Below are 14,441 nucleotides of genomic sequence, written 5' to 3' on the forward strand. Positions count from 1 at the left end.
TCCCCGACTCCGTCCACACCTTTGGGGACCCCTGGACCCGCTGGGGTCGGACCCCAGCAGGCCTGAGGACCCAGTGCACTCTCCTTCCAGGAACATGCCTGTGCCTTTCCCTTTCTCCCTCCCCTTCCTAGCCCCAGGCACATTACCATTGGCTTCCTCACTCCCAAGCTCCAAGGGCCCTTCCTTTACCTCTATAACTTGTTTCCTAAGCCCATTCCTTCTACCTATGTAATTTAACCAATAAATGTTCTCCAAAAAAATTTTTTTAAATAAATAATGACAAATTATGATACTGCAAAAATTTATGGAGAAACAAGTGTTGGCACATAAATAACCTAATAAATATTGTTGTTACTATATTATCATCAGAGTTATAAGAGTAGTAATAATAGTATTAGTAGTAATAAAAGTACTTTAGATCCAATCACTCCCTTATTATGCAATTTAAATCAACTCCTAATACCACTGCTTAGTCCCAGAAGGGAAAGCATCTGCTTCCTTTCTTATAGAAACTGCTTAAGCCCTGGCTGGTTTGGCTCAGTGGATATGACATCAGCCTCCGACTGAAGGGTGCCGGGTTCAATTCTAGTCAAGGGCACATGCCCGGGTTGCTAGCTCAATCCCCGGTGGGGGCCATTCAGGAGGCAGCTAATCGGTGTCTCTCTCTCATCATTGATGTTTCCATCTCTCTCTCCCTCTCCCTTCCTCTCTGAAATCAATAAAAATATATATATTAAAAAAAAGAAAGAAACTGCTTAAAATTAATGTTTCTCGCCCGGCCGGCATGGTTCAATAGTTGAGCATCAACCTATGAATCAGAAGGTCACAGTTCAATTCTGATCAGGGCACATGCCTGGGTTGTGGGCTGGATCCCCAGTGCGGGGGCATGTAGAAGGAGGCCAATGAATGTTTCTATCTCATCATTGATGTTTTTTTTTTTTTTTTTTAAATATATTTTATCTGGGGATGTGCCCGCAACCCAGGCACATGCCCTTGACCGGAATCGAACCCGGGACCTTTCAGTCCGCAAGCCGACGCTCTATCCACTGAGCCAAACCGGTTTTGGCTCATCATTGATGTTTTTATCTCTCACTCCCTGAAATCAATAAAAATATATTTTAAAATAAATAAATAAATAATGTTTTTGTTTAAAAGGACACTGTAACAATCAAAAGTGGTATTATTATTGTTTTAAATATATTTTATTGATTTTTTACAGAGAGGAAGAGAGAGTTAGAAACATCGATGAGAGAGAAACATCAATCAGCTGCCTCCTGCACACCCCCTACTGGGGATGTGCCCTCAACCAAGGTACATGCCCTTGACCGGAATTGAACCTGGGACCCTTGAGTCCACAGGCAGATGCTCTATCCACTGAGCCAAACTGGTTAGGGCTAAAAGTAGTATTATTTTAAAATTTAAATATCTAAATGCACAAATATATGTAAAATTAAGACTATCCCAAAACAGTCACAAAAATGACTGCTTACAATAGTGCAAATTAATTTACATTCCTAATATCTTTAAAAAAACATGTGTTGCCAAATGCTACCAGATATAACATCATTTCTTTGAAAATAAATTAAGCAAAGATACAATAAATGCAGATATCTACCTAAAGATGACCAAAGAAGGTTCATGTTCCTCCTTGAAACCAACAATAATAAAGAAAAAAATAGAAAATTTGAGCTTCAAAGAAACAAACAAAACCCAAACTCAAACATGATAAACAGAAATAAGGAAAAAATGAATTTCAAAAAATATTGCATTTTTATTTGACAGTTTTACAATAAAAATATTACAGTAATTTCATGCTATGGAGTATTATGAAGCAGTTAAAAACAATAATGTACATGTACTGACATGAAAAGATTTCCAAGACTCCCAGACAAAAAGCAAATCTCAGAAGAGACAGATATAATAACATTTATAATATCTTATTTTAATTTTACTCATGTATGTATCTATTCTCTTCAACCATATGAAATTAAATTTTTGAATAGTTGAATACGTGCAATTTCATTGATCAACTTGTATAAAAAAAGGTCTGGCCTTAGCCGGTTTGGCTCAATGGACAGAGCATTGGCCTGCGGACCGATGGGTTCCAGGTTCTATTCTGGTCGAGGGCACATACCTCAGTTGCAGGCTCCTCCCCAGCCCAAGGCAACCAATTGATGTGTTTCTCTCTGTTCCTCTCTCTAAAAATCAAGGGAAAAATATCCTCAGGTGAGGATTAAAAAAAAGGTCTGAAATTACACACCAAAATAAAACAGCTAGGATTTGGGCAGGGGAGGAGGGGGTGTTTCAAGAAGTAAGATTAGAGAGGGAGGTACACAGGAATTTCACTCTGGAATATTCTGAATTTTTAATATTGAGCGTCTATTAAATTTATAACATAAACAGAAGAAAATGTTTAACAGTGGATGTTAGCAGTAAAAAGTAAGTAAAACAAATACCTCCCAACTCCTGCTGCAGCCCTTGAGCCTGTCGAATAAGGAATTTGATAGGAATCTGATCCATTAAAGAGGCCGAATATGATTTTGGCTTTCTTTGCATGGCAGCTGTCAGTCAAAGGTAAAAAGCATAAGAAAAATAAAGTGTCAGAAACAACAGAAATCTTAACCTTCAACCCAAATGGGAACACAATGTTAAATTACTTTTAATTCACTTAATCTGAGACTACAACTCATAGAAGATGAAGGATTGCTCGCAAACAGTAAATACACAGAAGAGCAAGAACATTCCAAGGGCAAGATCTGGAAAATGTCCCAAAACTGAAACTAGTGGGAGGAAAATCATGAGTGAGAGAAGCCATATGCAGAAATGTCTCACACTAAAAAAGTGGTAAGTCTAGACTCCCAAATCTCATTAGGAAGACCAAATACAGGCATGACCACATGCTTAAACTAAAGCTCATGACTCCAGCAGTCTTAATCTAATCATGTCTAACTGTGGTGACTGATGCTTTTTAAAGGAAGTTGGGCACTATAAATTTCACTTCCTTCTCTCACAACTCCCTCTTTCTCTCCTTACTTTTGCTCTAAAAATCAATAAAAACATGTCCTTGGGTGAGGATTAAAAACAAAAAGGAATGAGATTGCATTTAGGATTCCACTGGCTGCTTTATAGTTCCATATGTTCAATATTAATTACTATTATCTTTAACTTCAAAAGTATCTAAAAATAAACTGTATTACCTAGTAATAAAGTCTTTAGATGTAATAAATAGGAAACATTTTTTAAGTATAAAAACTGGCCGGTGTGGTTCAGTTTGAGCATCATCCCATGTACCAGAAGGTCACCGGTTCAATTCTAGTCAGGTCACATGCCCAGGTTGCTGGCTCAATCCTCAGTAGGAGGCATATAGGAAGCAGATAGTCGCTGTTTCTCTTTCTCTCTCTCTCTCTCTCTTTCTCTCTCTCTCCTTCCCTCCCTCCCTCTCCTTTCTACTCTCTCTAAAATCAATAAAAACATATTTAAGACCAAAAAAACCCCCAAAAAACTGGAAATATAATGGTAATGCTCATATATTAACTGGGTAATAGTACACAGAGATTTATTATATTACTCTTTATTTCTTACACATATTCTTTTGGATTAATACAATATTTAACTAAAACTACACACATGTATTATATATTTTTAAAACCAAAAATATATGTGTATGTGAAAAAATATATACATATACACACATACACACTTTTTAAAAAAAGACTGTGATATCCTAATACTTCATTCAATATCAAATTTTAGGAATTCCATATTTGAGCTTTCTATAGCTACCTGGTGGCTGTTAATGTTTATTATTAGGGCCAAAACAGAACAGTTAATAAGGTACTGAAACTACAATACAACTTCACAGACAGGAATAAATTTGAGGCAGATAATTATCTTTTTGGCCATTCAAGAGCAAAGTTTCCCATGCTGTGACATATTCTGCAATTATTTATTCCCCTTGGAGATAAGAAACTAGAACTAGAAAAAAAAAATCTACATCGAGGGAAAAAATTCTCCAAGCAAGGCCAATCCCTCCATTTGTCTTCTATATCCCATCTCTGTCACCTCTCACAGAATCACTCCAGAGATTCTCTCTATATTTACATTTAGTTAATAAGGTCATTAAAATTATTAAAATACAGGCAATTCAGTTATCTATTAAATTAGCCTAAGGACTGAGCCCGAAGGGGTAACATACATGTATTCATGCATCAGAGTATATACAATGCCTACACTGCAAAGACTATAGAAAGTAGTTCTCAACCTTCTGGTCCTTTAAATACAGTTCCTCATGTTGTGACCCAACCATAAAATTAATTTCGTTGCTACTTCATAACTGTAATGTTGCTACTGTTATGAATCGTAATGTAAATATCTGATATGCAGGATGGTCTTAGGTGACCCCTGTGAAAGGGTCGTTCAACCGCCAAAGGGGTTGCGACCCATAGGTTGAGAACCGCTGCTACAGAATCATGCTGAAGCTTGTTAGAATAGTTGACCTGACTTTCTCATATAACAGCTTGAGGAGTAACAAAATATAAGCAAATAAAATGAACTCTCACTAGAAACACTCCCCCATGCACAACTTACCTAAAGTCTTTGTGTTTGCTAGGAGAGCTTCCTCATAAGACAGTATGTAGTAAAGCACCAAAAGCTGTGCTGTGATACTGAAACGCTGACTGAGGCGGGTGTTGTCGCTCTGGAGGTAACAGAAATGCTTTAAAATAATGTTAAATTTCATGAATGCTTTTTTGATAGCAAAAGTATTCAAAATAGACTATTCAGTGTTGCTGCTCCCAAAACAGGAGGAATATTGCTGTGTTTGCATTACTCAGAGAGACAACTTGAAGTTTAAATTAAATTTGAGATGGCATGGGAGATGAAGGGCAACAGCTGTTATTCAACAGAAATCCCATCAGGCTGTGTCTGGAAAAAGGTTTACAGGAGTCTAAAGTCTTATCTGAAATTACCATAAAGAAAATAACTCCTAAAAAAGTATTACACATTAAAATATATTTGTTAAAACATGTGACTATTTTTCCTTTTAAAAAAATAGAGAAAAATATTTTCTTCAAATTTACAACAAATGAATCTAGGTATAGCTAAAATCACAGGAAGCTAAATAAACCTCTGTTGAATATTACATAGTCCTTTGATCAACACACATTCTCCAGGCATGCCTGACGTTAAAGTGAAGCTTTTAAAAGAATTCCTCAAAAAATGCCTTTTCGCCCGACTGGTGTGGCTCAGTGGTTGAGCATTGACATATGAACCAGGAGGTCATGGTTCGATTCTCAGTCAAGGCACATGCCCGGGTTGCGGGCTCATCCCCAGTGAGGGGCATGCAGGAGGCAGCCGATCAATAATTCTCTCTCATCACTGATGTTTCTATCTCTCTCCCTCTCCCTTCCTCTCTGAAATCAATAAAAATATACTTTAAAAATGCCTCAACAAAATACTTGGAATATCATTCTTTAAATTTTTATAAGTAATCTAAAGAAATTTAATCCCATTTTAATCCAGAACCACATAGAAGTCCTCTAATAATTGGTAAAAGAAAAATGAAATAAGTTAAAGAATAAACTAAAAGAACAATAAGCTTATTAATGTAAAAAAATCACTATTTTACCCCAGTGACTCCTTGGAAAATGTCAAGTATCTCCTGTTCTGTGACTGGCTGATTTGTGGCTTCTGGATTAGATTTAGATGCAGGAGTAAGTACAGAATTTATGTACACGTCAATCAGAGGAAGTAACTGAGGATGGAGTGGGATGGAGGTTTCACACAGCTGTCTATAAATCCAGTCCTAAAAAAAAAAAAAAAAGATGATAGGCACTAAATCAATTATGGCAACAAGAAAAAGCAAGTGAAATTTTAATAGCACATACAATTTTACATGATTCAGGAATCAGTGCACCTCACTATTAACTTTTAGCAGTTAAAAATATATTCTTCAATTTCACACTGTCTTTGATTTAAAAATATAAACTACTTTTATATCTAATTGAAAATATTATCCAGTGAAAGATAAATCTAAAATGATGAGTTTGGGTTTTGAATTTGAACTTTCAGTTTTTAATTTATTTGTTTTTAAGTAGTGGCGAGAAAACTAAGTCCCTGCTATATCTGAATGTACAGCACCTTATCTGTTGTTGTAGAAGACCTCACAGCAGAGAGAAATTTAGGAAGAGGAATGGTTCTTCACTGAGCAAACCCACAGATGGATCAAGAAAGTGGCTTTGAAAACCACTTATGAGAGACTGTCACTTAACTCTACACAGACTGGGGACATGCAGAAATGTTGGGTGTGCATTTGGATTCTTAATTCGTATCTATTTCACTTGCTAAAAATATAAAGTAGAAGACACCAAATAGCTAGAAAATAACTTCAATAAATCATAAAAACAAGGATAATTAAAAGTGATATCAATGCACATATCGCTCATTTAAAAATGAAAAAAATGCACATATTGTTCATTGTTTTTTATAAATAAAAGAGCCTCTAGAAAAGGTTCAAACAGATTTCTATGCCTCCTGGGATTCAGCCTTTCCTTGGAGGCCCTTTTAACTGTTTGACATAGCCAACTATCACAAATTGAAAACATATCAAAATATGTACAAGCTGGCTGTGGATGACTAGCAACTTTCTCAGTTTGGTGAATAAAACCAAACTATTAGTATAGAAAATGGCAATCTCTTACTAAGGCTTAATGAAATAGTCATATGCTATTAATGAGAATATAAATGAATTATTAACACTGTACATTTTGTAAATAACTAAATTTTTATTATTTAAAAAACCTAAAATTAAGTTCCTAATTACTATACCTATGTGAATGACTTCTAAGAAGATATATTTCATACACAAAACCCACAGTAAAGGCCTAAAAAATGAACCAGGACTGGGAAAAAAACATTAACTGAGGGTGTAGCTTAAAATATAAATGTAAGGCCGTACTTTTATTGACACTTTGTGCTTGGTAAAGGAACGACTCCTGAGAAGCTGGTAAATACAATGAATAGGCAAAAAACCAGTAATGTTGGCACTCAGGTTGCTGGTGACAGGGACTCGAACTGCATGAGCTGTGACAACCTAAAAGGGAAATGCAGTATTAATACATATGATAGAACTAAATACAAAATTATTCTGAAAGGGGGAGGATTAAAAGGTAGACTGTCCATACTTAATACAAGTATAGGTCTTAGAAATAAATAAGAAACAATTGTTACATGATTTCATTATTTTTTAATGATAAGGTAGCATACAATTAGGATTTGTGATGTTCTTTAATTTTTTAACTTGTTTTTAAAGATAGATGTTGATGGTAGCATAGTAAGTTAAAAAATATAAAATTTGGGCCCTGGCCAGTGTGCTCAATGGTTAGAATGTCAGCCTCCACACAGAAGGGTCTCAGGTTCAATTCCTAGTGAAGGGTATTTACATGGGTTGCAGGTTCAATTGCTAACCCCTGTGGGGACCCATGCAGGAGGAAACCAATCGAAGTGTCTCTCTCACATCCATGTTTTTCTTTCTCTCTCCCCGCCACCTCCCCTTCCACTCTCTCTAAAAATCAATGAAAAAATATCCTCGAGTGAGGATTAACAAATATACATATATTTGGAATCCATATCATCTGTGCTTAATGACTCTGGCTAAGTCATTTTATCTTCTAAGTCTAGTTTCATATCTACAAAATGGGACAATAGAGACTTACTTGCCTCAAAATCTTTTTGTAAGGTGGAAAAATTATTTTGAAAAATATGTGAATTATAAAGTATCACATAAATATAAACCGGAATTTTTACTGTTATCCTCAAGGGCATGCACAGATCTCTATTGTCTTCTAGTTAGTTCAAAATGTGTGACTGTTATTGTGGGAGTATATGTGCATTGAGGGGAGAAGGAAGACTCTGATACAGAGATGAGAAATTACCCTAAAAGAAGCAACAATTAGCCCAGGCGGTATTGCTCAGTGGTTGAGCCGTTGACCTATGAACCAGGAGGCAGCTGATCGGAGATTCTCTCTCATCATTGATCTCTCTCTCCCTCTCCCTTCCTCTCTGAAATCAATAAAAATATTTTTTAAAGTAAAAATTATGGATCCATGAGTATTTGCAAATATTTCATTTAAGACATATATTTTTGTATTCTGAGATTTAACATGACAAGTGAACCTGAGAATTAATGTTAAATTTTAGAACAGTCTCCTTCACTGAAAAAATAAAATATCCTTGGGAATAACCATGGAAACAAAGTGCTGAGGCCAAATAAGAACATGTAACTACAAGAATAAGGAATTTAGACTGTAATTTATAATCTAGGTAGAAATGAACCTCACAACCCAAAGGTTTAAATAGGTCTCTATTTTATTTTTCTTCTGACAAATCCAAATGATTACCCCATGTGAGACCCCTACCACTAATATCTAAGGCTGTACTCTAAGTATCTACTCAAAATCTCCAAAATATATAAATTTCAAATATGCTTTTGTATATAGTAAGTAGCTTTAAAAGTAAATTTTAAATGGGATTATTTTTACAGATGTTTCAAAGATTAAATAAATCATCACTGGAAACAAAAAAGAATAGAAAATACCTTACTATTCTCTTAAACTGAGATATACAAATTTTCCCCAAAGAATGTTATGAAAGAAGTACCTGTTCAGTAAAAATTTCCTGTGTGAAGATATTCTTCATCCTGCTCAAGGAGCTGGGCTTAATTACAATCTAAAACAACCAAAAAGATCCCATAGGATATAAAACTATATTAAGCACCATTTTCTCTGGTAAATTTATTATCTAAAATGACTGTGATATATAACATTAATGTTCAAATACTCTATTTCAGAAGTGGCTTCTCAGATCCAATATTGAAGTATGTTTTTCCTCAGAAAATGAGCCAACATATAAAAGTACTTAGTAAATAATATTATTGACATTTCAAGTCAGTGGGAAGAAGTGGATTATTCAATAAAGAGAGATGGGCAGCTACCTTTTTGGGAATATTTATAATAAGTCCTCACTTAACATTGTTGTTAGGTTCTGCAACTTTGAGAGAAATGACAAACAGGGGTAGGCAAAAGCAGGGTTACAAAGAAGTCAAAAAATACAATAATAAGTAAATAAATAAATAAATAATAAAAGAATAAACTCTGTTTCATTTACTTACAACTATAAAACTACTTTTGCCCAACCTTGTATATTGAAACCAATTTTACCATAGACTAATTGATAGTAACAAGTTAGGTTCCCACAGCATCTCATCAATGGTATAACAAAGTGACAATGAACAATACGATGTTATGGGACCTGCTGTATATTTGCACACATGACTCCATATCCAAAATAAACTTCAAATGTATTAATAATTTAAATGTAAAACATGAAGCCACAAAAACACTAGAAGAAAATATAGGTGACCATTTCTATAAACCTGAGGAAAGAAAAATATTTCTAAGCATAACAGCAAAGTAAGAACCACGAAAAATAATATGCACGATACACACACACACAAAAATAATAATTTCCAAGTGGCAAAAACAACTGGGAAAAATGAATTACAACATAATGTACTTCTCCACATTAAGGATTATAAAATACATCACTGACTTAATTAGTAGCGTTGCAAGAAAAAGAGGGGTGAAATACTAGCACATTAACAGTACACATCATTTCAATTCAATATTGGGTAATATATGTCTTTAAATTGATGAGATATGATATATACAGCATAATGGCATATCATTTATATATAAAGAGCCCTTTAAATCAGTAAAATAAAAAATAAATCCCTGACCGGTTTGGCTCAGTGGATAGAGCGTCGGCCTGCGAACTGAAGGGTTCCAGGTTCAATTCCAGTCAAAGGATTGTACCTTGGTTGCAGGCACATTCCCAGTAGGGAGTGTGCAGGAGGCAGCTGATCGATGTTTCTCTCTCATCAATGTTTCCAACTCTCTATCCCTCTCTCTTCCTCTCTGTAAAAAAATTAATAAAATATACTTTTAAAATAAATAAATTATAAAAATCCCTAGAGAAAAATTGAGCCATTGGTAAGTACTTCACAAAACAAATAAACCAGCCAAAACACATAAATTTTTAAAATTACAAAAAGAAAAAAAAAACACCACTATAGCCCTGGCTGGTTTGGGTTGGTGGGTAGATGGTTGGCTGTGGACTGAAGGGTCCCAGGTTTGATTCCAGTCAGGGGCACATGCCTGGGTTGTGGGCTCGATCCCCAGTAGGGGGTGTGCAGGTGGCAGCCGATCAATGATTCTCTCTTATTATTGATGTTTCTCTCTCTCCCTCTTTGAAGTCAATAAGAATACATTTTTTTAAAACAACATAGTTTTTGAAAGCAAAGAGAAAAAATCATTTAAAAAAAGAAACAACACTGTGAGCTATAAAAATAATGACAATCATATTTACCATAGTTTTCACTAGTAATCAAAGGCAAAATCAAATTTCAGTAATGCCAGTGATGGTGAGAGTAAAGAAAAATAGGCACTCTCACTCACTAATGAAAATAGTTTGATTACTATAATCTTTCTAGAAGATAACCTGGCAATACTCATTAAATACCTTAACATGATCATACTCTTTTAGTTAGTAACTGCCTCAAAGAACTTTATCCTAAGGAAATAATCCAAACAGCATTTGATAATAAACATGTGTGAGTATCTGTGTATATATTTACATAAATAAGGTTTTTAATTTTTCCAAAATTGGAAAAGTTACACAGCAAATATAAAAGGATCCATTAGGAAAGTCATGACTGGTCCACATGATGGACTACAATAGAATCACTGAAAATTGTACAGTTATTAGAATATTTGATATGAAGAAATGCTCATCATATATTGCTAAATTCTTTAAAATTACAAAATATGTGTGTCAATTTAAAGAAAGAACAGACTCCAGAATGTTAACAATAATATATTTGATATCCCTAAACAATGAAGTTATATTTTCTTCTTCTTTTCTGTGTTTACCAAGCTTTCTACACTGAACATCTATTATTCTGGTAAATAAATGTTTTCATAATGTAATTTTTTCTAAGACCTCCTGGTAAAATTTCAAACTATTAAATTACTTCTACATGAAAATCTATTTACTTTACACTACAAGAAAATGTCCAGCTTAGAAACCTTCTTTAGAAAGAAGACAAAAGAAAATTACCTTCATCCCCAAAGTGGAACAGACCAAGTCAATGATAGCACTAAGTTGGTTGCTATGAAAGTACATAGCGACCAATAATAACATCTCCCCAAAAGAAGCAGAAACGCCTGAAGTACTGTTGAAACAGAAAATAAAATATGAATTTCCAAACAGAGATTAAGAAAAACGTACTCAGCTAACTGAAACAAATGAAGTCCTCTTACCTCTCAAAATAAGCTTCTTCTTTTATCATCCAACTTAGCCACACTACCATTAGCTGCTCCTGTTCAGGCGTACTATATAAAAAATACCAGAATGTTACTGGTTTAACTCAGATATAACAGCACAGGAGTAAGGAAGCATTCTGAAATTATTTTTAGTAAAAGTTATTTTTCCTTCCCTATTTTGAAATATCAATTCAAATTAAGAGTGTGTTGAATTGCCCATTGTCACTGAGATATGAAGTAGGTGTAGGTATGAAGTAGTTGTAGAGATGAAGAATGAGGGCCTATGCTTTTCTTTAAGGTTGTAGGTAGTCAAAATCTCTCAAAAGTCTTAATTATTTCCTTTCCATCGTTTACCTAGAAAATGAAATTTAACTTATAGGAACATTTTGAGAATTCAAAATTGTAGAAAAATAAGTGATCACTATTCAAAAAAGGAAGAACGATATAGGGAAAAAGAGACAGCTACAGTTCGTCAGATATGAAAGATGGTTATAAAAGTATATCAACAATAAGTTTTAAAGGAAATTCCTAGATTTAGATTGTAAAGGGCAAGTTAACTTTGACTTGTAAAAATAATGTTCATTGATCTTCTACTCCATTGTGGTATAAATGTATAAAATAAAAAGCAACTGAAAAGCCTGCTACCCCAAGCTAAGAAAACTGAAAAAGTCATTATTAGCCACACCCAAATCATTTTACTAATAAGAAGTGTTATACAGTAGAAAGTTACACCCTTTAGAGCCTACCCAGACAGACCTGAGCGGTAATCCCATCTCTGCTAGTTACTGGTAGTGTGACCCTGAACAAGAAATTTAAATAAATATAACAACCACCCTAGAAAACCACCTGAGAACTAGATGAACAGAACTATAATTACAAAAATTAAAAGGCAAAAGGTAATCCTGGCAGGGTAGGTCAGTTGGTTAGAGCACTGTTCCAATACGCCAAGGTTATGGGTTAGGTCACCGGTCAGGGTACACACAAGAATCAACCAATGAATGCATAAACAGTTGTAACAACAAATCAGTATTCCTCTTTTCTCTCTCTCTCTCTCTCTTTCTCTCTCTCTCTCTCTCTCTCTCTCTCTCCCTCACCCCCTCTCTCTGTAAAATCAATCAATAAATATTCTTAAATGCAAAAGTAGCATGATCATGTGTAATTACAACAATAAATTTAAGGTCATATACAAGCACACAGACAAAAGAAGTAAAAAATATTGACAAAACATAAACATGGATGGGGGAATAAAAATGGTAGTGATTATAAAATGCGTTTGAATTTAAATGATCATCAACTTACAATAGATTGATATAAACATAGTTTGGTATACTATATATGAAGCACATGGTAATCACAAACCAAAACTATGGGAGAAATATGTAAGAAATAAAGAGAAAGGAATCCAAACACAACACTACAGAAAACCTTCAATATATAGAGAGCAAGAGAATAAGAAAGGAATAGAGAACTACATAAACAATCAGAAAACAATGGCAATAACTACACACCTATCAATAATTACTTTAAATGTAAATGTATTAAATGCTCCAATCAAAAGACAAATAGAACAATAGGGAGGTGAAGGCCTGAGGCAGGGGACGGGGCAGGCTAGAAGGGGTCAATGGGGGTAAAAAAAGGGGGCATATGTAATACTTTCAACAATAAAGATTTAAATTTTAAAAAAAGACAAATGGATAAAAAAGTGGTATATATATACAATGGAATATTACTCGGCCATAAAAAAGAATGAAGTCTTACCATTTGTGACAACATGGATGAACCTAGAGGGTACTGTGCTAAGTAAAATAGGTTAGACAGAGAAAGACAAATACCATAAGATTTCATTTATATGTGGAATCTAATAAACAAAATAAATGAACAAGCAAGACAGGAGCAAACTCAAAGACGCAGAGAACAAATTGATGGATGCCAGATGGGAGATAGGTTGGGAGATTGGGTAAAAAAGGTGAAGGGATTAATAAATTCAAATTGGCAGTTACAAAAGAGTTACAAGGATGTAAAGTACAGCTTAGGAAATATAGTCAATAATATTATAATAACGATACATAGTGTCAGGTGAGTGCAAGACTTACTGGGGGATCACTTTGTAAGTTATAAAAATGTCTAATCACTATGCTGTACACCAGAAATTAAGACAATATTGAATGTCAACTGTAATTGAAATTTTAAAAAATTAAAAAATAAATAAATAAACACACAAACAAACAAAAGCAGACCTTGAGAAAATAGAGCAATTTCAGGTACCTGACAAGTGCAGAAAAGGCCAGCAGCATACAAAAGGAAAGGGAAACAAAGCGAACCCCAGCAGGTGTAGCAGGAGGACGGCTCGTCATCAACTGTAGCAACTGTTCAGCTTCTTCCTCAGTTGGTCTAAAAAAGAAACACATTATTACGCTTTACTTTTTTTAGCTGAAGAAGGGAAAAAGAAAAAGGGACTTCCCAACAGTTTCACCATTCAGATACAAGCTTTGTAAAAATACCTCACTATTTATAAAATCTTTAACATCTTGAATTGTGAAAAGCAACACTGTTGAGTTTACAACCAGTGTTCTTCCTTGGACACAAATACAGGCACTGCTCACGGTGCACAATAGTACGGAAGCATAAAAATAACCATATAAGCTGATGCCCTGGCTAGTGTGGCTCAGTTAGTTGGTTGTCATACCATGCACCAAAAGTTTGCTGGTTCAATTCCTGGTCAGGGCACATGCCCGGGTTGCAGGCTGAATCCCTGGTAGGGGGTACGCAGGAGGCAGCAGATTAATGTTTCACTCTTACAGATGTTTCTCTCTCTCCCTCTCTCTTTAAAAATCAATTCTTAAAAAATCATTAAAAAAACATATAAGCTGAAATTACACATCGTAATCTTAATAATCAATGGAGAATATTTCAACTGTTCTGTGACCTTTAAATTCATTTTTGGCAAAACATTACAAATTATGTCAGTTATAATGCATAAGGAAATAAAAAACAGCAAAACTTTTATACAGCACTCTATAATTGAAAATATTAGACACATTGGGAACTCAAGTGTTTTCTTCG

At 34.6% G+C, this 14,441-nt stretch overlaps 1 protein-coding gene across 5 annotated transcripts in view; it reads right to left on the minus strand.

The window, feature by feature from the left end:
- Positions 1 to 14,441, minus strand: part of INTS2 (integrator complex subunit 2) — a 45,413-nt gene that overhangs the window by 20,845 nt on the left and 10,127 nt on the right. For all 5 annotated transcript variants that reach the window (XM_006770227.2, XM_006770228.2, XM_015568126.1 and 2 more), the window contains exons 9-16: positions 13,644 to 13,769; positions 11,376 to 11,447; positions 11,173 to 11,287; positions 8,656 to 8,724; positions 6,956 to 7,090; positions 5,627 to 5,803; positions 4,588 to 4,696; positions 2,457 to 2,561 (exon numbers count right to left, since the gene is read on the minus strand). In XM_006770227.2, coding sequence (XP_006770290.1) covers positions 2,457 to 2,561; positions 4,588 to 4,696; positions 5,627 to 5,803; positions 6,956 to 7,090; positions 8,656 to 8,724; positions 11,173 to 11,287; positions 11,376 to 11,447; positions 13,644 to 13,769 — 908 coding nt within the window. The remainder of the gene's footprint in view (positions 1 to 2,456; positions 2,562 to 4,587; positions 4,697 to 5,626; positions 5,804 to 6,955; positions 7,091 to 8,655; positions 8,725 to 11,172; positions 11,288 to 11,375; positions 11,448 to 13,643; positions 13,770 to 14,441) is intronic.

The sequence above is a fragment of the Myotis davidii genome, unplaced genomic scaffold, assembly GCF_000327345.1.
Source record: "Myotis davidii unplaced genomic scaffold, ASM32734v1 scaffold684, whole genome shotgun sequence".
NCBI classification, from domain to species: domain Eukaryota; kingdom Metazoa; phylum Chordata; class Mammalia; order Chiroptera; family Vespertilionidae; genus Myotis; species Myotis davidii.